Source organism: Halichoerus grypus, chromosome 11 (genome assembly GCF_964656455.1).
Source record: "Halichoerus grypus chromosome 11, mHalGry1.hap1.1, whole genome shotgun sequence".
NCBI classification, from domain to species: domain Eukaryota; kingdom Metazoa; phylum Chordata; class Mammalia; order Carnivora; family Phocidae; genus Halichoerus; species Halichoerus grypus.
Window position 1 is genome coordinate 64641756 of NC_135722.1, and position 25822 is coordinate 64667577.

The 25822-nt window shown below is 36.4% G+C and overlaps 1 protein-coding gene across 2 annotated transcripts in view; it reads left to right on the forward strand.

The window, feature by feature from the left end:
* The window catches only part of HIKESHI (heat shock protein nuclear import factor hikeshi), a 38738-nt gene extending 17525 nt beyond the window's left edge, over positions 1–21213 (forward strand). Inside the window, exons 3-5 of one of the 2 annotated variants that reach the window (XM_036082146.2) lie at positions 13632–13783; positions 20082–20200; positions 21134–21213. In XM_036082146.2, the coding sequence (XP_035938039.1) occupies positions 13632–13783; positions 20082–20200; positions 21134–21188 (326 nt within the window). In that variant the 3' untranslated portion in view covers positions 21189–21213. Of the gene's footprint in view, positions 1–13631; positions 13784–15510; positions 15669–20081; positions 20201–21133 lie in introns of those variants that run through there. The other variant, XM_078058653.1, reaches the window with a different exon arrangement.
* Positions 21214–25822: the final 4609 nt, after the last annotated feature.

Genomic DNA, 25822 nt, shown 5'->3' on the forward strand with positions numbered 1-25822 from the left:
CAGTTTACTTTAGGGTTCGCTCTTGGTGTTGTACATTCTTTGGGTTTGGATAAATGTTTAGTGACCGATATCTAGTTACACTTTCGCACAGAATATTTCATTGCCTTAAAAATCTGCTTATTCATCTCCCCCATCTCACATTCCCCCTAACCCCCAATCCTGGGCAGCCACTTAACTTATATTGTCTTTCTGATTTTGCCTTTCTTCAGTGTCATGTAGTTGGCATCATACAGTATGTAGCCTTTTCAGATTGGCTTCTTTCACTTGATAGCTCATTTCTTTGTAGTGCTGAATGATATTCCATTGTCTGGATATACCACAGTTTATCCATTTACCTACTGAGGGACATCTTGGTTGCTTTCAATTTTTGGCAGTTATGAATAAAGCTGCTTTAAACATCCATGTGTAGTTTTTTGTGTGCACTGAAGTTTCCATCTCTTTTGCATAAATACCAAGGAGCGTGATTGCTGGATCTTATGGTAAGAGTATGTTTAGTTTTGTAAGAAGCTGCTAAACTCTCTTCCAAAGTGGCTGTGTGTGTTTACAGTCCCACCAACAAGGAATGAGTTTCTGTTGCTCCTCATGCTCAACACCATTTCTCGTTGTCACACAACTGATTTTTGTATATTGACTTTGTATCCTGAAGGATGAAGGAAAGGGTAACATATACTGACTATCTTGCTAAACTCCCTTATTCTAGTGCTGCCCAGGATTTTTATATAGATGATGCCTTTGAAAAAGACTTTTTACTTCTTTCCTTCCAATTTTGACGCCTTTTATTTCTTTTTATTGCCTTAATGCATTGCCCTTATTTCAAGCACCATGTTGAATACAGGTAGTAAAGAGTGCAGTGAGACAAGAAAAAGAAATAAAAGACGTAACAATTGTTCTCTCTTCCTCTGTTTTATGAGTGTATGAAATTGGTGAATTGGCCCTTTCATCTATATAAAATGCCCTTTATCTCTGGTAATGCTATTATCTTGAAGTCTACTTTGTCTAAAATTTATATAACTTTTCTGGCTTTCTCACGGTTAGTGTTCACATGCTATATTTTTTTCTACATTTTTTACTTTTTTTTTTTTTAAAGATTTTTTTATTTATTTGACAGAGAGACAGTGAGAGAGGGAACACAAGCAGGGGGAGTGGGAGAGGGAGAAGCAGGCTCTCCGCTGAGCAGAGAACCCGATGTGGGACTCGATTCCAGGACCCTGGGATCATGACCTGAGCCGAAGGCAGACGCTTAACGACTGAGCCACCCAGGCACCCTACATTTTTTACTTTTTGACATAAATCTGTGCGTCCCTTATAAAGAGTATATAGTTAGGTGCTGCTTTTTAAAAACTTGTTCTTACATTCTCTGCCTTTAAAATGAGATGCGTAGTCCATTAATATTTAACGTTATAGATAATGCTAGGTTTAAATTTTTACCTTGCTCTTTGGAGTTTTTTTTTTTTTTTAATCCATATTTCTGTTGGTTTTTTGCAAAGGTGTATTGTTTTTCTTTTTTTTTTTTTTAAGATTTTATTTATTGGGGCACCTGGGTGGCTCAGTCGTTAAGCATCTGCCTTCGGCTCAGGTCATGATCCCAGGGTCCTGGGATCGAGCCCCACATTGGGCTCCCGGCTCGCCAGGAAGCCTGCTTCTCCCTCTCCCACTCCCCCTGCTTGTGTTCCTGCTCTCGCTGTCTCTCTCTCTGTCAAATAAATAAATAAAATCTTTTTTAAAAAAAAGATTTTATTTATTTATTGGTGGGGGAGAGAGCATGAGTGGTGGGGAGGGGCAAAGGAAGGGGGAGAAGCAGACTCCCCACTGAGCAAGAAGCCCGATGTGGGGCTTGATCCTAGGACCCCAAGATCATGACCTGAGCCGAAGGCAGATGCTTAACCAACTGAGCCACCCAGGTGCCCGTAGGTGTATTAGTTTCTTAGTGCTTCCTCTAGGGATTATGATATGGATTGTTAACTTTTCATAGTGTACCGTAAATTAATATTAACAAAGTAAACATCTATAATTTGACAGCTATGAAACTGGATCTTGCCATTTTTATAGGGCTTCATCTCCAGTTTTCCTTGCTATATTGGTCTGATTAGTGAAATTCTGAATATAATGATAAAAACCGTATGGCAAAAATCACATTTTGGTGATTTTTTTTTTTTAAAGGTTTTATTTACTTGGTGGTGGGGGGTGGCAGGAAAGGGCAGAGGAAGAGAATATCCAAGAAGACTCCCGCTGAGCGGGGCTTGATCCCTCGACCCATGAGATCAGGACCTGAACCCAAGTCAGTTGTTTAACTGACTGAGCCACTCAGGTGCCCCTTGGTGATTTATTGTGAATTAAAGATATTTATCTCCCATTTTTATCATCTTCATACCACAGTTCAACATTGCAACTCTTTTTTTTTTTTTTTTTTTTTAAAGATTTGTTTATTTGTCAGAGAGAGAGAGAGAGAGCACGAACAGGGGAGAGCGGCAGGCAGAGGGAGAAGCAGGCTCCCCACTGAGCAAGGAGCCTGATATGGGACTCAATCCCGGGACCCTGGGATCATGACCTGAGCCGAAGGCAGACGCTTAACCAACTGAGCCACCCAGGCATCCCCAACATTGCAACTCTTAATAGCATGTGAGTCAGATCTGGATAATTGGAAGCCCAAAGGTCTGTTGTCAATACTCTGTATATTTTCCCCAGAGTTCAGAATTTTCACATTTTTCAGAGTTGAATAGAAGAGGCAAACAGGATTATTTACTCACCTTTGCTTTGACTTAATCTGGTTGAGAAAAGTATTTCATGATCAAGTCCAGGTTGCAGTGGAATTTTTTCTTTTTTTGTTTTCCCTCCAAATTTTTTAAAAATTCTAGTTAGTTAACATATAGTGGAATATTGGAAATTTTTTCAGTAGACTGCATCTTTAATTTTCTCAATGAAGTCTTTTGTGAGATAGGCTATTTTTATTTTTATGTTTTTGATGTGTGTCCATTTCATTGGAAATCCCATTTTTCCACGTATACTAAAGTATTTCTTTCTAGTTCTATATTAATATTGTCAGATTTTACAGTGCTTTTTGAATTTTTTTCTTAAATTGTCTTACTTGAATTCTGAAAGTGTTATCTAGTCTTAGTAGGATCATTTAACTATAAGAATACTAAGAAAACTCAGCATTCATATAGTATGTGCTCGTGTCCATTTATAATGACTTAAACATCTGTTAAAACCTGTAATAAGTGTGAATAATGAGATGCCATGTAATGTTAACTTTAAGAAGTTTTGGTTCACAATATATAAGGAACATGAGTACACTATCTTTTAAATAAAGGTTTAAAATTTTAATTCTGAATTTGGAAGGTTGAAGCAGTTTTTCTTACCAAAAATATGTAACTGAAAGAATTTATATTATGCACATTTATGCATACTTATATACATGTCTGTCAAAGGTAAATATTTGTGGAGATCATATATTATTTGAAGAGTTTGTTTAAGCCACATCCACGTATTCTCATACACACAGAGTTCAACTTAAAACCTTCCTTTTCTCTGTAGGTTAACTATTTGTAAAGTGTTTCACAAGACAATGAGGAGGTGGTTCAATGCCTCAGTCAGGGAGAATTCCAGTGACATCTGCAGTGGAGAATTATATGGAGAATGGGAAACAGAAGAGGCCAAGATTGGAATAGCAGGTGGGGGAGTAGGACATTAGGTCAGATATAATAAAAACTTACGTGGAACTTGACAAGTATTTTTTATTGTGTCTGTAGCACTTCTAACATGTGATTGTACTTAATAGAAGAATAAGAAATAGTTGTTCAAATCACCTGTGGTTAAAGAAGAGAGATCGTGTATTTATATGAATAAAATAGAGTATTGAATGTAGTAGAGTTTTGTAGAATACTCTTGTTAGGAAAAAAGGTAATATTTCAATGATTTAGGCCTTCAGAGTAAATTGGGCACCTTGTATATAGAAGGGTTATGGAAGGGTTTTACCTTCTTTCTTTCCCCTTTCTCTTTTCTTCTTCTTTTTGTTCTTCTTTTTTTTATTTTATCCTGGCCCTACTATGAGGTAGTATTAGTTTGGAATGAAATTCTAAAAGTAAACCATTCAGATATTTAAAAATTCTCTTTTGCATTAGGGATTTAAAACAACTTTATTTTGAAATATTTTATTTACTTATTTATTTATTTAGAAATAATTTTAAAATTAAAGGAAAATGACAAGAATAGTGTGAAGAATTCTTACATTCTCCCACATTCATCAATTTTGCTACATTTTATTTATCATTCTCCGAGATCTTTAAATGTGCATGTATGGATATATTTTTTTTTTCCTGAAACTTTGAGAATAAGTTGTAGACATTATGTTCCTTGACTCCTAAATACATCAGAGTGTATTTCCTAGAACGAAGATACTCTCTTATATAATCATAGTATAATTATCAAATTTAGCAAATTTAGTATTAATATAATACTCTTGTCTAATATACAGTATGCATAAAGTTTTGCCAATTTTCTTAATAATGCCATTAGTAACAGGCATTATTCCCTCCATCTAGGATTGTTAAGATATTTAATTGTCTTTTGTCTTTAATCTGGCACAGTTGCTCAGCTTTTCTTTGTCTATTATGACAGTGTCATTAAAAATAACCATATAAAAAGGCTTAGCACCCAAGAGGAATTTTTAAGAAATGTTAAAATTAGAGTTTATTATAAATCATCATTTGAATTTCTTCTTTATAATTCTCTTCTTTTTGGGCTTGCTGACATATTTTAATGTCATCACTTTGGCTTTCTCTGCACATGACATATATAGTCTCCTCTAATTTCATTTAACTCAGTTGCCAGGAAGAAGCTTTTAAACTTATTCTAGTTTTTGTTTTAAAACTGGGTTGAGCTTGTCAAGGGGATTAGGAAGGACAACAAGAGTTCAAGATGCTACTCAGTCTATTCACATGAAACAGAGCTAGTGAGCCAGAATGGGAGGGAACCTTTTACTTCCTGACATTTCTTGGCTTGCTTTCTTGAATGGCTTATTGTGAAGTAAGTAATGCATAAAAATCAGTGAAGAGTTCATATCATGGAATTTGGTATAAACCGATAGGATAATGAACTAGAATGAGCATCAGCTTTAGAGCTTGATAGACCTATTTTGAATCCCAGTTACTAGCTGTGTAGTCTTGACCAAGTTATTTCACTTTAGAGGGGATTACAGGTAAAATGGATTTAATAATACCTATAGTGCAAGTGTTTTTGCAAGCATTAGAGATAACGAATGCAAAATGTATGATAGTGCCTGGCATATAGTTGGTACTCAAGGAATAGTATGTTTTTATAAAATCATAGAAAGATTAGGAAAGATCTTATGAAGAAAGTGAAGCCTATTCAGAAAGGTTAAGTAACTGTTACTGTTACTTAACTGGAACTGGAACTGTTACTGTTCCCATTAGAATGTAAGCTCCTTGAGAGTAGGGGCTGTTTGTATCTTTTACTGTATGTTCTTTAGAATGTATAGAGCACAGTGATGGACTTTTAGGTACTTGGTAAATATTGCTTGTTTAAATACATTTTAGACATTCAAATTCAAGACATTGTAATGTCAGATACATTATCAATTTTATCTGGTTTAAAATATTTATTGTTGATAAACCTTTGGTAGTTACATTGCTCTTGAACTATGCATGAGTAAAAAATGTAATTTCAGGCTTATCAGGCTTTCAATAGAAATGAAGTAAAGAGGTTTTAGAAATATATATTTGATTTGTAATTCAATACCAAGAAGGCTTTTATGCAGGCATAATTAAGCTGTTTTATGTAGCTTTTTAGCATATGTCATGTTTAAATGCCAATTTATGGTGAATTACTTATTTTTGTCATAAGTGTTTTCTTTAGTCATCTCTGCCATGCACACATGCAATATCCTCACCAGTGGACTCACTTTTAGGTTTTTTAGTTTCTTTTGGGGGGGCATTCATAACTCTTAGAAAGACTGATATTTCATGAGTTTTATTCTTTTGTAGAAGTCTTCTAAAGAATAAAGAGAACATTTGCTTGTATATTTTTATTTACTTTTATATTTTTATTATTAAGATTTTATTTATTTGACAGAGAGAGACACAGGGAGAGAGGGAACACAAGCAGGGGGAGTGGGAGAGGGAGAAGCAGGCTTCCTGCTGAGAGGAAGCCCGATGCAGGGCTTGATCCCAGGACCCTGGGATCATGACCTGAGCCGAAGGCAGATGCTTAACAACTGAGCCACCCAGGCGCCGCTTGTATATTTTTAAAAGTCATTCTATTTTGCAATCAATTACCATATGGGTCTACTAGACCATCTTACAAATCTAAGATGCATTTGATGATACTAGTAATCTTATTTTTCCTATATTGTGAAACATTTTGCTATTTCATCCAAGGAATTATTTCATCATTACTCATCAGTTGCTCTCAACCTTGCAAAAAAAAAGTTTGAAATAATAAGAAAATGGAAGAATGACGAGCTTAGAGCAGAGGTTGGCAAACTTTTAAAATATATATATATTTTATATATTTGAGAGAGAGTGAGCATGAGCGGGGAGTGGGGGGAGTATCAAAAAGAGAGGGAGAAGCACACTTCCCACTGAGCAGGGAGCCTGATGTAGGGCTTGATCCTGGGATCATGACCTGAGCCGAAAGCAGACGCTTAACTAACTGAGCCACCTAGGTGCCCTTGGCATGGGTTTTTGTAAAGGGTAAGATAGTATATATTTTAAGCTTTGTGGGCCACATATGGTCTCTGTAGCATATTTTTTAAATAACCCTTTAAAAATGTAAAAACTATTCTTAGCTCACAGGTCATATGAAAATAGGTTGTGGGCCAAATTTGGCCTGTGCACCTTAGTTACCATTGCATTATCCTAGAGTCTTCATATTGCATTGTTTTTAAAAGATTATGTCATCTTTCAGGAAGGGTAAAAGGAGATTGGAGACACCATCTTTATGCTGGTATTCTTTCATGTTTTTGCTTTAAAATTGACTGGATACAGCTTCTAAGTGGACATTGCTGAAAATGGGTGTGTGTAAACAAAGGCGATTAGAAGGCAATAGGTGTAGAAATGAAACATTAATTGGATTGTTTATTCTGAATAATTTTATAAATCTAAAAATGACAGTGTTTTGCAAATTATGGATCAAAGAAGATGCCTGTCCAAATTATGAGCCATTAAAAGTTCTCAAAATTTCAGGGTTTGAAGTATTGAATTTTGATAATGCAGTTGCTAGAAAAAGAACCAGAAGTAATAAGTTAGAAGCTATTAGAAGATGTGTTAAAAAAATCAAGAGTCAGATTTATATGATGGATATATTCCACATTTATTCATGACAGTGAACAGTGGTATTCAGAGAATGTGGCTCATTTTGGTTCTTTATAACTTAAAAACCTGGGAAATGTGCAATGAATATTTGGATTTATTGAACTTCAGTACTTACTAAAAATTCTAATAAAGTTGTTTTTCACTATCTTTCTTCTTGTAAAATTTTTTTTCTAAAATGACTTAAAATGTATATATTTTTAAAAAGTCCATTAGACCCAGACAGTAAGTGATGAAGACTGCTTTTCCTTGTGTACTAGCAGTAAAAGACTAGTTTGTAGGATTTCTTCCTCTGAGGTGTGCCTTATGTTAGGTTCTTGACTTGCATTGAGGAGGGACCCTTTGAGGAACACCTTTGAAAGATTTTCTGCTTTTACTATTAGAATGATTATTGAGGAATTATTCTAATTTGTTTCTTCAAGACCAGGTCAGATGTTTTACTTTCCCTGTTTTTGTTTAATTTTTTGACACTAAGACTCAATGTAATTGATCATGTTTTTCTTTCTTTTTTTTTAAAGATTTTATTTATTTATTTGAGAGAGGTAGCAAGAGCAGGAACACAAGCAGGGGGAGTGGGAGAGGGAGAAGCAGGCTTCCCGCTGAGTGGGGAGCCCGACGTAGGGCTCGATCCTAGCACCCTGGGATCATGACCTGAGCCGAAGGCAGATGCTTAACGACTGAGCCACTCAGGCGCCCCGATCATGTTTTTCTTTTTACTTTTGCTGTCATGAATTCAGATCCAAAATTAAACACTGAGTTTCTATATATTTTTTTTTAAAAGATTTTATTTATTTGACAGAGAGACAGCGAGAGAGGGAACACAAGCAGGGGGAGTGGGAGGGGGAGAAGCAGGCTTCTGGCCGAGCAGGGAGCCTGATGCGGGGCTTGATCCCAGGACCCTGGGATCATGACCTGAGCCGAAGGCAGACGCCCAACGACTGAGCCACCCAGGCGTCCGTGAACACTAAGTTTCTATATTATGTTCCAGGGTTTCTTCCCAGTATTTTATGGTTTACAAACAAGAAACTTTGTACTTGAAGGTTATCAACTACTGTGTCAAGCCCATTTTGAGAATAAGAGTGACTGAAAGAATGATTTAATTGAACAGTGGATCCCTTTGAAATACGAAGATTGCTGAAGACTTTTGAGTCTTTTTTTTTTCTTTTAAGTTGTCTTAGTCCCAGAGTCCTTTAAAATGAAGTCAGAATATTTCTGTAGTTCCATCTCTTAAAATGGGCCTTAGCCAGTTTTGCTTAGTAATTTGCTGGGAGCTTGCATTTGATAAAAGAAGGGGTTAGAGATGCTTGGGCACATCACTCCCTGAGTAGTTAAAACTAAGGCAATAAAAGGTTCTATTGAACATTTTTCCTTGATTGAGGTCATTGAAGCCTGTTATACAGAAAAATAGCAGTACATTTTCTGGACTTAGCATAATTCTAGGTTTAAAACAAAGTTTTAATGGAGTAAGGAACTTCACAAGTCCATCTCTTCATAAAAGCAACAACAGCAACAAAAACTGGCAAAAACGTCGGAATCTTTTTCAGGACTCTGGAAACTAACCAAAACTTTGTAGCAACCAGGGAAGCATTTAATTAAGAAAACCACTAAATCTTGGTAAGAACAGTGAGCTTTGTAACATTTTAACTTACCTTGGACCCATCCCCTGTTCCTTAGTTCAGTGGTAGCCTTGGAAATAATAGCTCATGTTCTTGGTACTGGTACCAGAGGGAGCAGAATGGACCTCATTCACAACAAATTATAATTAAAGTTGACCCTTGAACGACATGGGGTTGAGGCACCAATCTCCTGTGCAGTTGAAAGTCTGCATATAACTTTTGACTCCCCAAAAACGTAACTGCTAATAGTCTACTGTTGACTGGAAGCCTTACTGAAAACATAAAAGTTATGTATGTAATGTGTATTTTGTATGTTAAATGTGTTACATATACCATATGTATAGTAAGAGACAAAATAAGCTCGAGAAAAAATATTATTAAAACCATAAGGAAAGACATTTACAGTATTGTACTATAAAAAAAATGTGTATAAGTGGACTCACATAGTTCAAACCTGTGTTGTTCAAGGGTAGACACTAATTTGTTTTGGTTTCTCTGGTAGTTCCCTTGAAGATTAATTGAAAAGACTTTCCTTTATCTCAGTAAAGTGACAACCTGGGAGTGTTTGTCAAAAATATTTACCTGCGAATGTATGTGTCACTGCTGCCTGATGCACTGACAATGATTGGGGCAAAAATTGACTACAAAGCCTGGGAGGAAAGGCTGGGAATAAGATACTTTGTGGGTTTTTTTTTTTTTTTTAAGATTATTTGAGAGGGAGAGAGAGAGTGCACGAGCAGGGGGTAGGGGCAGAGGGAGAAGCAGAGTCCCCTGCTGAGCAGGGAGCCCAATGCAGAACTCGATCCCAGGACCCTTAGATCATGACCCAAGCCAAAGGTAGGCACTTAACTGACTGAGCCACCCAGGAACCCCGGAATAAGATACTTTGGGGAATAAGGGCTTTGAGTTCTTGGACCTGGAAATTTTTGGAAACTCAAAGACAGTATACAGTCAGGGCTGTGCACATGCTCAGGAAAGAACTAAGAAGGTTCTAAGTTTTCACTTCTGGCTGACTTTGGGGCTGTGCATAAGCAGGAAGTGAAGACTAAGTTGAAAACTACCTGGCTAGTATTAAAGGGATATCCCAAACACAACCGACCTGCCTGCAAAGACTGGGAGAATTTTTGGGTTCCGGGCTTTTAAGGAAATGTTTTTCCAATCAGTAGCTGACCACTAAGCTAATAGAAATGTCACCGGTTGCACATGACAAAAAATACAGACTTCAAAGTATTGGTTCAGAAAAGTTATTAAGGAAACAACAAATACTAACAATAAACCCTGAGGAGGGGAAAACATCTGATTTCTAGATTTGCTGCATTATAATATTCAGCATCCAGTTTTCAATAAAAAGGATGCGTGCAAAGAAATAAGAATGTAAGGCCCTTTCAGAGAAGAAATGAACAGAAGCTGTCCCTAGGGTTAACATTGGATTTACTGAGAATTAAAGGAAACCAGGAGAATGATGTGCCATCAAATAGAAAATATTAATAGAGAAATTATAAAAAGGAACTAAACAAATGATAGAGTTGAAAAGTATGGTAGCAAATGGAGTTCACTAGAGGGCTTCAATAGATTTGAGTAGGCTGAAGAAAGAATCTGTGAACTTGAAGAAAGGTCCATTGAAATACCTACTTTGAAAAGCTGAAAGAAGAAAAATGAACAATCTCTGAGATACTGCCAAGTATACCAACATATGCACAGTAGGAGTCCCAGAAGGTGGAGAGAGATGGGGTGGAAAGAATATTTGAAGAAACAATGCCCTAAAACTTTCTGAATTTGATGAAAAACATTACACACTTAAGTTCAGTAAACTCCACGTAGGATAAACTCCATACCAAGACATATAATCAAACTGTCAAAGAGAAAATGGCAAGAGAAGCAACTCCTCAAATAACAAGGATTCTTAGATTAACAGCTGGTTTCCATTAACAATGAAGTCCAAAGGCAGTGGGATGGTATAAAGCACTGGAAGGAAAACTGTCAATTCTCTACTGAAAGTATCCATCAGGAAGGAGAAGGGTGCCTGGGTGGCTCAGTCATTTAAACGTCTGATTCTTGATTTCAGCTCAGGTCATGATCTCAGGGTCGTGAGATCCAGCCCTGCATTGAGCTCCACGCTTAGCTCAGAGTCTGCTTGAGAATCTCTTGCTCTGCCCTTCCCCCCGCATGCGTGTGCTCTATCTCTCTCTCTCAAAATCTTAAAAAAAAAAAATGAAGACATTTTCAGATAAACTGTGAGAGTCATTACTCAAAGACTTAGCCTACAAAAGATACTAAAGAGAGCCCTTCAGGCTGAAAAAAGAGGTCATGAGACAGTAATTTGAATTCCCATGAAGGAAAAAGGAACACAGGTAAAGGTAACTAGTTAATCATAAAAATCAGTATAGTACATTTTGTTTGTAACTCTTTCCCCCCCATTTGATATAAAAGGCAACTTCATAAAATGGAAACTGTAGGGTGCCTGGGTGGCTCAGTCGGTTAAGCATCTTTGCCTTTGGCTCAAGTCATGATGATCCCAGGATCCTGGGACCAAGCTCTGCATTGGGCTCCCTGCTTGCTCAGGGGGGAGTCTGCTTCTCCCTCAGCTCCTCCCTTCACTCCTGCTCTCTCTCTTTCTCTCTCGCTCACTTGCTCTGCTCTCTCAAATAAAATCTTAAAAAAATGGAAACTGTAAACCTATGTTTATGGGCATGCTATGTATAAAGAAATAATTTATGACAACACATAGGGAGAGAAATTACATAGCCAAGTTTTTATGTACTACTGATATTAAGTTGGCATTAATCCAAACTAGGTTGTTATAATTAAGATGTTTATGTTAATCCCTACTGCAACAATTAAGGGGATAACAAAAAATATATAGTAAAAGAAATGGTAAGAGAATTAAAATGGTACACTAGCAAGTATCTATTTAACAGAAAATTAAATTCTCCAATTAAAAGGCAGAAACTTGCAGAATGGATTAAAAAAAAAACATGATCCAACTATTGATTGAGACACAAAGTGGTTGAAAGTAAAGATGAAAAAAGATACATGCAAACAGTAACTAAAAGTTTGAGTGGATGGACTAAAATCAGACTAAATAGATGTATGACAAAAATTATTATGAGCGATAAAGACATTATATAATGATAAAAGGGTCAATCTATCAGAAAGTTAATAACAGTTATAAACTTGTTTGCACCTACCAACAGAACCTCAAAATACATGAAGCAAAGCTTGGCAGAATTGAAGGGAGAAAATAGTTCAACAATAATTCTTGGAAACTTTGATATCCTACTTTCAGTAATGGATAGAATGACTGGACAGAAGGTCGTCAAGGAAATAGAAGACTTGAACACTATAAACCACCTAGGTCTAACAGACTTAACACAGAACATTCTACCCAACAACAGGATACGTTCTCAAGTGCACATGGAGCATTTTCTTGGATAGACCATATATTAGGCTACTGTGAAACAAGTCTCGATATATTTAAAGACTGAAATCATACAAAGTATGTTCTCTGACTGCAATGATAGAAATAACAAATCTGGAAAATTTATTAATACGTGGAAATTTAATAAAACAGTTAATTTAAAAATATTAAAACTATTTTAAGTTAGTCCTATTTAGTGAGAGGTGTGTGTGTGTATTTTTAAATCACAGAAAAATACATTGTAAGTTTTTATTCATATGCTTGAAAATTTAAGGAGAGTTTTGATATTTGTAAGGAGTATTCTAGTTATTAGGAATATGTGTTGCTCCAGATTTTTGTTCTTCAGTATTTGATTAAACATTTTATAGTCCTATGAAAACAGCAGATAACCAAAAATCTATTGTATGGTTTTTTTCCTTCAGACTAACGTTTCTGATTGTCTTATGTGGATTAAAGAAATTGGCCTCTATTTTCCCCATAGAAGTTAGATGGCATTTATAGGCTCGGGTGTATACTTAATGACACATTGATTTTGAAAGGGACAAAGTTACTCAGTATTTCCTATGATGAGCTTTTTTTTTTTTTTTTAAGATTTTTATTTATTTGACAGAGACAAAGCGAGAGAGGGAGCACAAGCAGGGGGAGTGGGAGAGGGAGAAGCAGGCTTCCCGCTGAGCAGAGAGCCCGTGGGGCTCAATCCCAGGACCCTGAGGTCATGACCTGAGCCAAAGGCAGGCCCTTAATGACTGACCATCCAGGCGCCCCTATGATAAGCTTCTTTATTGCCTGTTTGATGACATAACATCAAGTGTTATATGGGGTGATCCATGACATTTAGTAAAATATGCCATGTCATTTATCAGTAATAATGGTAATTTAAGATCTTTCTTTAGTGGAATAATAAGAAAACGCTAAAACTAATTGTAAAACTTAAAGAATATCCTTTCTTTGCAGTTAGCTTTGAGAATTTTTAAATGTAATTAATGCTTATTCATTTATTTTTCTCATTCTGTTACTTTCCGTTTCTACCCACAGTAATTTTAATGTTTGAGAAGTAACAGCTGTTTTTCTGGTGGGGAAAATTTTAGTTTTCTTACTCTTTGTTAATGTGGTAAAACCTAGCATTTTACATTTTTTTTGAAAAGAGACAAACGTTCATATAACAACTTTTTAGTGCGTGTAGATCAGAAGCTTTTCACGTATTTACAAAGGAATTTGTATGGCTACAAGTTAAATTTGAAATCTGTGGTACATGTTAATTTTTTTCAGGAGAAGGAAGCCAACACCCTTTTGGAGCCATGAATATTGTCCGAACTCCATCTGTTGCTCAGATTGGAATTTCAGTGGAATTATTGGACAGTTTGGCTCAGCAGACTCCAGTAGGCAATGCTGCTGTATCCTCAGTTGACTCATTCACTCAGGTAATGCAATACACATTATTTTCTAAAAATATTTTAAAACCAAATTCTATACTTCATTTTTTTTTTAAGATTTTATTTATTTGAGAGAGCGAGCGAGCACACGAGCAGGGGGGAGGGGCGGAAGGAGAAGCAAGCTGCCAGCTGAGCAAGGATCAGTCCTGGCTTGATCCCAGGACTCCGGGATCATGACGTGAGCTGAAGGGTAAGCGCCTTACCGATGTGCCACCTAGGCACCCTCCAGATTCTATACTTTAAAAAATTAGCCTGGTGGTAGAAAACATGTAAAAATGAAGGTAAAAACATGTATGGCGTAAGTTACTAGCTTCCATGGATAATTTGGCTTGCCTGCTTTCTTCTATAGGTATTTTAAAATTTGTAAATGCTTTGATGAGACTTGTTTTTATAGTGATGAAATAGCTCAAAGTGATTTAAAAATGAGATTAAATATTAGCTTTTTCTTTTTCCCTCCCACAGTTAGTATGCTAGGCTGTGGGTTTACAGTTGTTATCTGGATAAGCAAGATCCTTGTCTTCATGGAGCTTAATGTGGCATAATTCCATGATGGTTGACTTTTAACCTCTGTATGGCAAAGGCCTGAAGAGGAGAATGATGGAGGCAGAGGTGTAACTAAAGCAAAGGCCCTGAGGTAGAAATCTGTTGTTTGAAGAATAATATGAAGGTCTTTGTGACTGGAGTAGAGTGAGCAAGGGTGAGAGATGGGAGATAATTGGGGAGGGGGCTGTAGGATAAAATCATATGGTACCTCATTGGCTTTTATAAGGACTTTGATTAATTAATTTATTTTTTTAAGATTTTATTTATTTACTAGAGAGAGAGCATGGGCACATGAGAGCACAAGCAGGAGGAGGGGCAAAGGGAGAGGGAGAAGCAGCCTCCCCACTGAGCGGGGAGCCCAATGCGGGGCTCAATCCCAGGACCCTGGGATTATGACCTGAGCCGAAGGCAGACGCTTAACTGACTGAGCCACCCAGGCGGCCCTATAAGGACTTTGACTCAAATTCTGTTTGGAAGAGAAGAAATAAGAGAGTTTTGAGCAGGAGAGTAATAGGATCTAACTTATATTTTAAAAGGATCACTTTTGCATTTTTGGACAGACACTGTAGTGGAAGGAAGAAGATCAGTTAGGAGGCTCTTGTGAACATCTAGATGACAGATGATAATGACTTGAACCAGGGATGTTTGGGAGGTGGAAGTGAAGGTGATTAAAAGTACTGGCATACCTCGTTTTATTGCGTTTCACTTTATTGAGTGTTGCAGGTACTGTTTTTTACATACCAGAGGTTTGTGGCAGCCCCAAATGGAGCAAATCTGTTGGTGCCATTTTTCCAGCAGCATTTTGCCACTTTGTGTCTCTGTGTCACATTTTGGTAATTCTTGGAACATTTCAAACTCTTTCATTATTGTATTTGTTATGGTGATCTGTTATCAGTGATCTTTAATGTTACTATTGTAATCGTTTTGGGACACCACAAACTGCACCCATAAAAGATGAAGAACTTAACTGATAAGTGTGTTTTCTGATTGCTCCACCTACCAACTATTCCTGTGTCTTTTTCCCTCTCCTTGGGCCTCCCTATTTCCTGAAAAATATTGTTAACAACAATATTGAAATTAGGCCAGTTAATAACTCTACAATGGCCTCTAAGGATTTAAGTGAAAGGAGGAGTCAATCCATGAGGCAAACTTCATTGTTGTCTTATTTTAAGAAATTGCCACAGCCACCCCAACCTTCAGAAACTACCACCCTGATCAGTCAGCAGCCATCAACATCAAGGCAAGACCCTCCACCAGCAAAAAGATTACGACTCGTTGAAAGCACAGATGATGTTTAGCATTTTTTAGCAATAAAGTATTTTTAATGAAGGTATGTACATTTTTTAAAGACATAATGCTCTTTACCCACCTAATAGACTACAGTATAGTGTAAACAAAATTTTTATGTGCACTAGGAAACCCAAAAATTCATTTGACTCACTTTATTGCAGTGGTTTGGAACTGAACTGCAATATGTCCGAGGTATGCCTGTAGTTGATTTCTGGAGAAAATGTGAAGATGGAGCCGATAGTGTTTCATGATGTGGATCACATGAAAGGTCTGAGATTAAAGAGAGACATCAATTATAGCCCAGGGATGTTGGCTTGAGGAACTTGAACACAGGAATATTATGAAAAGAGCAAGTATGGGCTGGGAGTGGAATCAGGAGTTGGATTTTGGTTGTACTATGTTTGGGATACCTGTTAGACATCCAGCTGGAGACGACAAGTGTAGAGTTCAAGAGAGAGGTCTGGGATATGGATAAAAATGTGGGAGTCATCAGTGTAAAGACAGTATCTAAAGTTTTGAAGGGTGTGTGATTACTAGATTAGTAACTAAATGGAAAAGTTGGCCAGTGACTGAGCTCGGGGCCATTTCAAATTTGAGAAGCTTAAGAGATGAAGAGAAAGAAAAAGAGCAGCCTGAAGTGGAAGGAGACCCAAAAAGTGGTGTTTTGGAAGCCAAGCAAAGACTGTTTTTTTTTTTTTTAAGATTTTATTTATTTATTTGACAGAGAGAGACACAGCGAGAGAGGGAACACAAGCAGGGGGAGTGGGAGAGGGAGAAGCAAACTCCCCGCAGAGCAGGGAGCCTGATGTGGGACTCGATCCCAGGACCCTGGGATCATGACCTGAGCCGAAGGCAGTCACTTAACCCACTGAGCCACCCAGGCGCCCCAAAGACTGGTTTTTAAGAAGGAGGAAGCCTCAGTAGTATCACACTGCTGATGTCAAGATGAGGGCTAAAAAGTATCCACTGGATTCAGCAAGATGGAAGTCATTAAAAAGATAAGAGTTCAGAGAGTAAAAGGGGAATTTGGAGTGAGCTGGAGAGGAGGAAGTGGAAACAGTGAATATAGATGACTCTTGATGAATGTAGTTACAGAGGATAGCAGATAAATGGTTTGGTTGCTTGAGGCAGTGGGGACAAGGAATTTTTTTGTTTTTACTATTTTTAATGGGAGATATTACATGTTTGATGAGAATGAAGCATTAAAGAAAAACTGATAATGCAGGAGAGTGGGGAGAATTGCTGAACTCCTTGAACAGGAAATGAGAGCACAGTAGGTTGGATAATGGACAGTATTCATAGTAATGGCTATATGGATACAGATGCAGGAGGTTGATAAATGTGATGAGAACTATGCACGTTCTCTCTTGATACCTTCTCTTTGCTCAGTGAAACAGGAAACAAGGTCATCAGCTAAGATTGAGGGGAAAGGAGTATTGGAAATTTAAAGAAAAAAGATTATTAAATAAGTCCTCTGGGGGAGGAGGAGGGTGAATGGACTGGAACCCCTTATGAGTTTGCTGGGCAGCATACTCCTGAGGGTTGTGGCCATGAATTTAAAGTCAGACTTATCACATGACCTCTTGAGAACAGGCTGAATTAAGAATGACAGAGTCTGGGTCTTAATGTTTTTTTTTCCCCCAGTAATTAAAAAACTGCTGTACTGAAAACAAATTGTAAAGCAGTAGTTAATAGTATCCCATAATGACTGTATTAGAAAATGTCTGAAAAATACATGCCAAAGTGATGTTATCCCTGTAAAGGGGCAAGGAGACTTTATATATTTATAAATTATTTGAGCTTTTAAAATAAAGCGTATGTATTTTTTATTAAACATTTTATTATGAAATATTTTACATATCTAGGAAAGTACATTCCACCAGTATTTATTGTATGCCTACTGTGTGCCAGGAGTTTTCTAAGCACAAATAAAAATAGGTAGACAAAATAATAGTTATCCTTGTGGAGCTCTCTTTATAGTGCAATATAAATGAAGACTTCTGAGTGTCTTCTGCCTAGATTTAACTGATATTTGCCATATTTGCTACTAATTAAAAAAAAAAAGCATTTCTGATACACCTTGCTAGCCTCACTGTTTCTCTTCTTCCAGTTCTTCCCCAAGTAGCTACTCTTCTAACTTCATGTATCTTTGCCATCCTATGTTAGTACTTTAATAAACCTTTTTTTTTTAAGATTTTATTTATTTATCTGACAGAGAGAGACAGCAAGAGAAGGAACACAAACAGGGGGAGTGGGAGAGGGAGAAGCAGGCTTCATGCTGAGCAGGGAGCCCGATGTGGGGCTTGATCCCAGGACTCTGGGATCATGACCTGAGCTGAAGGCAGACACTTAAAGACTGTGCCACCCAGGCGCCCCCTATGTTAGTACTTTAAAAGAAACATTCGTATATATCCACAAAATATGTATGGCATTATTTGTTTAAACATGTTTCTAATACATACTCGTAGTTACTCTTATTTCGTTTCGTTTTTATTAATAGTACATGTACGTGGCTTAAACATCAGATGGTTTTACATGCAAAACAGTTGTCCTGTTATACTTCTTATATTCTGCTCTTATTCTGCTCCTCAAAAGCAGTCACTTTCAACCTCTCCCTCATTTTTTTTCTTTACCTATTTCTTCCTGTATTTACTTCCATGTGTCAGAAAAAACTTGCTTAATCTTAACCAGTTTATTTGTTGTAGGTGTTTTCCATCAACTTTCCAATACCTAATGTGATTTAGCACTCTCACTCCTCTGCTTTCCAGCATACAGAGTTGTCTCTTCTTCCCACCTTTTGTTTTTAAGATTTTATTTATTTATTTTTTTAAAGATTTATGTATTTATTTTAGAGTGTGAGAGAGAGAGAGTATGTGCGGTGGAGAGGGGCAGAGGGAAAGGGAAAAGAGAGAGACAGAATCTCAAGCAGGCTGAGTGCAGAGCCTGATACAGAGCTCAATGTCATGACCCCGAGATCACAACCTGAGCCAAAACCAAGAGTCGGACGCCTAACTGACTGCACCACCCAGGTGCCCCTAAAAGATTTTATTTTTAAATCATCTCTACACCCAGGGCGCCTGGGTGGCTCAGTTGGTTAAGCGACTGCCTTCGGCTCAGGTCATGATCCTGGAGTCCCTGGATCGAGTCCCGCATCGGGCTCCCTGCTCGGCAGGGAGTCTGCTTCTCCCTCTGACCCTCCCCCCTCTCATGTGCTCTCTCTCATTCTCTCTCTCTCAAATAAATAAATAAAATCTTTAAAAAAAAAAAAAAAAGATCTAACAAAAAAAAAAAAAAATCATCTCTACACCCATCGTGAGGCTTGAACTCACAACCTGGAGTTGCATGTTCTACTGACTGAGCCAGCCAGGCACCCCCACACCTTTTTATTACAGATTTTCACTAAATTAATATTCAGAGTTTTCAGTATTATGATCAGGTAAATATTTTTCAGAACTGAGCCAGGTGTAGTACTATGATTACGTTTCCTTTCTTGTATTACTTTTTATTTTTCTTGGTTAATAAATGCTTCATTTTTTCCTTTGCATGGATTTCTGTTTCCATGTCTAATTTACGCCCAAACTCTGCCAAGTATAAATTCCTATTCAGTATATTTTTAAAAAGCAATTTTAAATTTGTTTTGGAAACATCCCTCTTGAAACTTTTCTTTGTTCTTCGAAACTCTTTTTTGTTCTTCTGTGGACTGATTATTTTCTGGGTCTGTTGCATAACTGTAGTCAAGGTATTCTTTTCTTTAACCATTATTGTAGAAATTCCTTTTATTTCTGTTCTCTTTTCCATTCTTGTTGACTTACCCCTTTGTGTGTTTTTAAAATAATTATAAATGGTATACTGTACAAATTTCTACAACTTGGTGTTGTTCACTCAGCATTATTTTTAAGACTTACTTGTGTTGATACATGGAATAAATCTAGTCTATTTTAATTGTTGTATAGTATGTCATTGTATGAATAAGACAGTTTTTTCATTTCCATATTGATAGATATTCTCACTAATATTTGTTTTAAGACCTTAAATTTTTACCTAACTGATGGATGAAATTTGAATATCACTATTATTTTGGTTTATATTTCTTGGCCACTGGTGAAGTTGAACATCTTTTCTCATTTTGACCTCATGTGTATTTTTTTGTAATTGGAATTGACTGTTTATATATTTTGCCCAATTTTTTCCCCAAATTAATATGTTAGGAAATTAAAATTGTTAAAAACCACAGAAATTCTTTGAGATATGAAGAAAGTACTAAAGGCAGGTTGTTAAGATTTTGTGTCACAGTGTCATTTTATGACTTTCTTTAACTTGCGGTATTAGACTGTTTTAGAACTCACAGTCCTTAAAACCAAGTATCCTGCAGGAACATTTTTAATTAAAAATGTTAAGGTCTAAGTGGAATATTCAGTATAATTCATTAATCTATTCATTATTAACTTTCCAGTTCACACAAAAGATGTTGGACAACTTCTACAATTTTGCTTCATCATTTGCTGTCTCTCAGGCTCAGATGACACCAAGTCCATCTGAAATGTTCATTCCAGCAAATGTGGTTCTGAAATGGTATGGGACATTTTGTATCTCTAATATTAAGGCTTTTAGTAACCATATATATTTTTTGCCGGTGAATGTATTTCCTCTTTGACATCTAAACATATTCTTTTATTGTGAACATCAGCATACATTTACAGTGGCATGCCATTAAAAAGTATACTATGGAGTTCACATCAAGGAATGTTCTTACCCTCAATATTGTTATATAGTAGCCATTTTGAATTTATAAAGACAAGAAAATACAATTGCCTATGTGTAGGGACCACAATTAAGGCTGTAAATTTTTTAATATTTTTATTTATAAGTAACCATATATGAGTCTTGAAATACAAAGCAGTATTTTTTTTGTAAGTTTAGAAAGCTTGGTCTAAAGTAGATATACATCAGGCATCAGGATGATATATACTGTACCTTGTACTTAAATGATTAGTAAAATTTATTTCCCTAGCTTTCCCATAATTCTGTTTTATAGGTATTCTTTTCACTTTGAATATCCCAGTGGTGGGGGATACATGAGAATTTGTTGAGCAGTGGTAGCATGGTGTAGCATGGATAGCTCTGGAAGGTATTAGGTTTAAGCTTTGTTAAAATGTAAGTATATGACCTTGAGCAAATTCCTCTCGTCTACTCATCTGTGAAATGAGGGAGGAGGAGTGAGATTTGATTTTTTTCTTAGGTCTAGGTGTCAGGCTTGCAGAAGATAAAAAATTAATAAAATTTATTATGATTTGTGCTCTCTAGTACAAGCCAGTCATACTTAAATCACAGTGCTTACTGTCCTTTTATAAGAATAATTAAACTGCCAGATTAACTTTTTAGCTTTTTTGGTTTTTTATCTTAGCTTTTTAGAAGTGACATTTAAGGTTGTATGCTTTTTGAGAAGTCATTTGGTAGATTATGAAAGATTTAATTTTCTTGTTAATATGTTTTTTTCTTTTGTAGGTATGAAAACTTTCAAAGACGGCTAGCACAGAACCCTCTCTTTTGGAAAACATAATTTGAATAAAATAATTTTTAATGGATTCTGAAATTTGTCATGTTTTGAAGAGAAATGCCTCCATTTAAAAGTATGAAGTCAAAAGGATCATGAAGCCTAAGTTTAAAAACTGCTTATTGACTGAAACTTAATGAAAATCTTTATAAAAAATTAAAAATATGGAAAAATGAAAATATGTTCCTTATTAATGAGTTTTTCTCTTAAGCTTAAAATATTCAGAGGCAAAACACTTTGTTTTGGCTAGGATTCATTTTTTACTTAAAAATAAAGCATATTCACAACAATAGTGTGCCACATGCCATTGCATTTATAATCTTTATTTTTATAGTGGTTTGCTAGAGTAGTTAACTTAAAATCAACTATATCAAAATTTGGGGGCCTTTTGGAAAACATATCGAATATACATTTTTATGTACAGAGAAATTATATTCAGTTAGTATTTCTTAAGATTACAAGTTTTTCCATTAACACAGGTTGGCTGTCAGTTATATATCTGCAAATTCATACATTATTATTTGTTTAACAAAATTGCCATGGTTAATACTGATAAGGTTTTATTTAATACTGGTAATGTTGTGAGGCATTTGTGTGTAGAATATAGGATTTAGTACCTTTGCCTATTAAGTTGAAGCCATTGTGTCTCATTCAGAAGGGAGCACTTGATTCATTTATACTAGTGACATCCATTGACCAAAAACCACCAAGTAATCAAAGCTAGGCTTATTAGCTTGCTGCACCAAGCAAGTACAAATACCAGAGGAACTGTGGGGTGTCTCCAAAGGAAGGGTACATATAGGAGTTTGGGGCCTCAGGTTAGTTTTGAAACATTTTGGTAAGGATTGGTGAAAATTTGGAAACTAGAGAGTTGCTGGTACAGTTAGTATCATTAGGACACGTGAGCCTATGCAGAATTACTATTATATCAGTTTGTGGTTTTATCTTGAAACATGTATCTGAACTAGCAGTAAGAGTTTGAGCTTAGGCAATTTCTTTTTTTTTTTTCTTTTAAAGATTTTATTTATTTGACAGAGACAGTGAGAGAGGGAACATAAGCAGGGGGAGTGGGAGAGGGAGAAGCAGGCTTCCTGCGTAGCAGGGAGCCCGATGCAGGGCTCGATCCCAGGACCCTGGGATCATGACCTGAGCCGAAGGCAGACGCTTAATGACTGAGCCACCCAGGCGCCCCGGGCTTGGGCAATTTCTTGTGTTGTCAAAGTTTGGTAGACTTAGGCGTTTTACAAGCTGTACATTTTTGCAAATTGTAGTTTCTCTTTCAATTCTCAATTCTCCTCTGGTCTTTCTTCAGCCTGTGTTGAAGGATAGACCATTATCTTCTGGAGTTGTGATCAAGACAGATTAGTATTGCTCTTTACTGGGTTAGAATTGAGTATCAAGTATCCAATGGTAGTTCTTAGTCTCAGGTCTTCATGTTAATAATAGTTGATTGTTGTTAAATCATGTGACTTGGGAGTGGCTACACAACAGCATTTAAGGCTCAGAACAGAAAGCATCTGCCAACTGTAATAAAATTATCAGAGGCAAAATGAGTATCCTACTAGAATGCAAAGCCAGGAGGCTAGGTTACAAAACCCAAGCTACAAAAACATATCCCAAAGTCCAGGTGGGTCTATTCTATAGAGTCAGGTAGCTTCTTTCTTTAGCTTAGTCAAAGACTATTGTACCTGTCTAATGATTTTTATAGACCTTTATATATAATAAATGGAACTGCCCTTTGGCTTGCCACAAGGAAATAGAAGACTATGTCATTGCCCATGACAATCCTGGGTAGTGAACTTAAACTGGTTTCTTGGGCTTCCACAGCATGAGTCGAATAATTGTTTCCTTGAGCTGACCACATTGTCTGTGGAGTTTAGTTCCTGCATAGAAGTTTGGAAGATCTTTGGAGAAAATGACTAGTGCAGTGAGAATAGCATTTGTTCCCTTCCCTGATGAATCTGGTTCTGCTGACAATGCTGTTATGATTATAGTAGAAGCATTTTGTTGACTTGGAGTAAACTCAGTTTTTACAAGAATGAAGGCTGCGGCTACCGATTAAGAGGAAAATTCAAATATCAGAAGAGACCTTTGGGAAGAAATTGGTCTCAGGAGTTTAAAGGAATAGATATTACATCTTTTACAGTGGAATTTGACAGTTTCAAAGAGTAGCTGTGGTCTAGAAAACGGAAAAGTTTTGCATTCTTAAGGTGGCCAAAAAAGACCACAGAGGATTAAGAATAAGATCCTTAAATATGTTAGAATAAAATCCTTAAATACGTAAGAACATATTGAGAAACCTTTATCTCTAGGAGGTGCCAAACTATAGTAAGCAAAAGAGGGGAAAAGAGCAAAGGTATCAGAAAATTGATCATGTTTTTTGCCTTGGGCAGAAGCAGTTCATTTTCTGTTACCTGCTTGACTTGAGGGTTTGATTAGCAGTTTTCCTTCAAAGATAATGGCTTCTGTAAGGAGGACACTTGTTATGAGCACTGGGTGTTATATGTAAGTGATGAATCACTAAATTCTGCTCCTGAAACCAATGTTAAACTGTATGTTAACTAACTAGAATTTAAATTAAAAATTGGAAGGAAAAAAAAAATACAATGGCTTCTGGAGAATCCCTGAGAATCACTCGCTGAAAGTCTCCTGATGGAGTGGTTGTCCAGCTGTTTGGAGAAGATACTTGTCATTTAGTTGGGAAACATGAATCCAGGAGTCATTGTCTTGGACTTTCACTGCCATCCTAGTTACAGTATCTGATAAGCTTATTTTTCATTGAAGGCAATTTTCATTTCTCTGATGTCTCTTCCAGAAGACTATATTTGCCGAAGATTGAGGATGTTACGAACATTGATGTTTTTGTAGAATGGAGGAGAGTTGAATTCACTGTTGCGGTATAGCACAAATATAAGATTATTGTAAGTTATTATTATTATTATTAGACGACAAAGGTATTATGGACAGTGACAGTTTTCTAGGCCTGTAATTTATCCCATAAAGTATATGTTTTTTAGAGACAGTTCTTGTATCAGTCTTTATGTAAGCATATTTCTTTTTACCTGAAATGTACACAGTCATTTGCTCTGGTCTGAATGTGTATGTTCCCACAAAATTTATATGTTGAAATCCTAATGCCCAGTGTGATGGTACTAGGGCCTTTGGCAAATGATTAGGTCATAAGATTAATGCCCTTATAAAAGAGACCCTGAAGAGCTCCTTTGCCCCGTCCACTGTGTGAGGATACATGGAAAAGTCTGTGACTTGCAAGAGGGCCTTCACCTGACCACACTGGGCACCCTGATCTTGGGCTTCCAGCCTCCAGAACTGTGAGAAACAAATTTTTGTTGATAATAAGCTACCTAGACTCTGGTATTTTGTTACTGCAGCTAGAATGGACTAAGACACCCTGAAACATTTTTATTAACACATTTTACTTATGCATAATTTAATCTAGGAAGGCTGAACTCTTGATTTTCCAAGTTTTTTTCTTTTGATTTTTAAAAACTTAACAATAGTTTTGAATTAATTAAAATTTGGAGAATGGGCACCTGGGTGGCTCAGTCGTTAAGCGTCTGCCTTCAGCTCAGGTCATAATCCCAGGGTCCTGGGATCGAGTCCCACATCGGGCTCCCTGCTCGGCAGGAAGCTTGCTTCTCCCTCTCCCACTCCCCCTGCTTGTGTTTCTGCTCTCGCTATCTCTCTCTGTCAAATAAATAAATAAAAATCTTAAAAAAAAAAATTAAAAAAAATAAAATTTGGAGAATGTCAATTAAACTTAATTTTTCCTATTATTCTTTCTTCTATAAAGTGAAGGAAACCCAAAGAGTTCATGCAAAAAAGACATCTTAACAGTTTTATTATGCCTGAATTTGGGAAAGGCAAAATCATAAAGAGATGTCAGAGGAGACAAGATATGAACATGAGTCAAAAATATCCAAAGGCAAGAAATAATCTCAGCCAATATCTATATTCAGTATACTAGGAAAAAGAGTAACACCATTTACCATCTGTGCCCCATGGATCTTTTTTTATAAATGCTTCTAAGTCACTTGAACAAGTAAAAGGATGGTAAACAACTTTATTAGAATTTTAAATAATGAGAAAGGAGCAAACTATGTTTCATATTTTCATAGATTTGTTGCCATATGTACCTGATAAGGGCATTGTCTCCTGAATGTAACTCAGTTGTTATGTATGAACCTGGAACATGTCCATCTTGTAAATGTTGATTTTAGATTTCAAATACATCTCTAATAGGGTCTACCTTATCATTACTTTCTGGTTCTTGTATCAGCAAAATGCAAATACTTGAAGAATTAATTGAAAACTGACAGCAAATGATTTTGTTGAAAAGAGAGTGGCTGTCTTCTTAGCTCCATAGTTATAAGACATTATCATTTTTAGATTTATAACTACATGTTAGAATGATCAAATAATTTTTCATTCTGTGTCTCCTATTTCTTTCCATAACTTTGTGTACACATCTATTTCAGCATTTGCCTATTTAAAAAAAGAGCTTTATTGAGATATAATTCACATACCATCACATTTGCTCAAAGTGTACAATTCAGTGTACATGTTTGTGCAACCACCATCAATCTAATTTTAGAACATTTTCATATCCCCTAGAAGTTCCA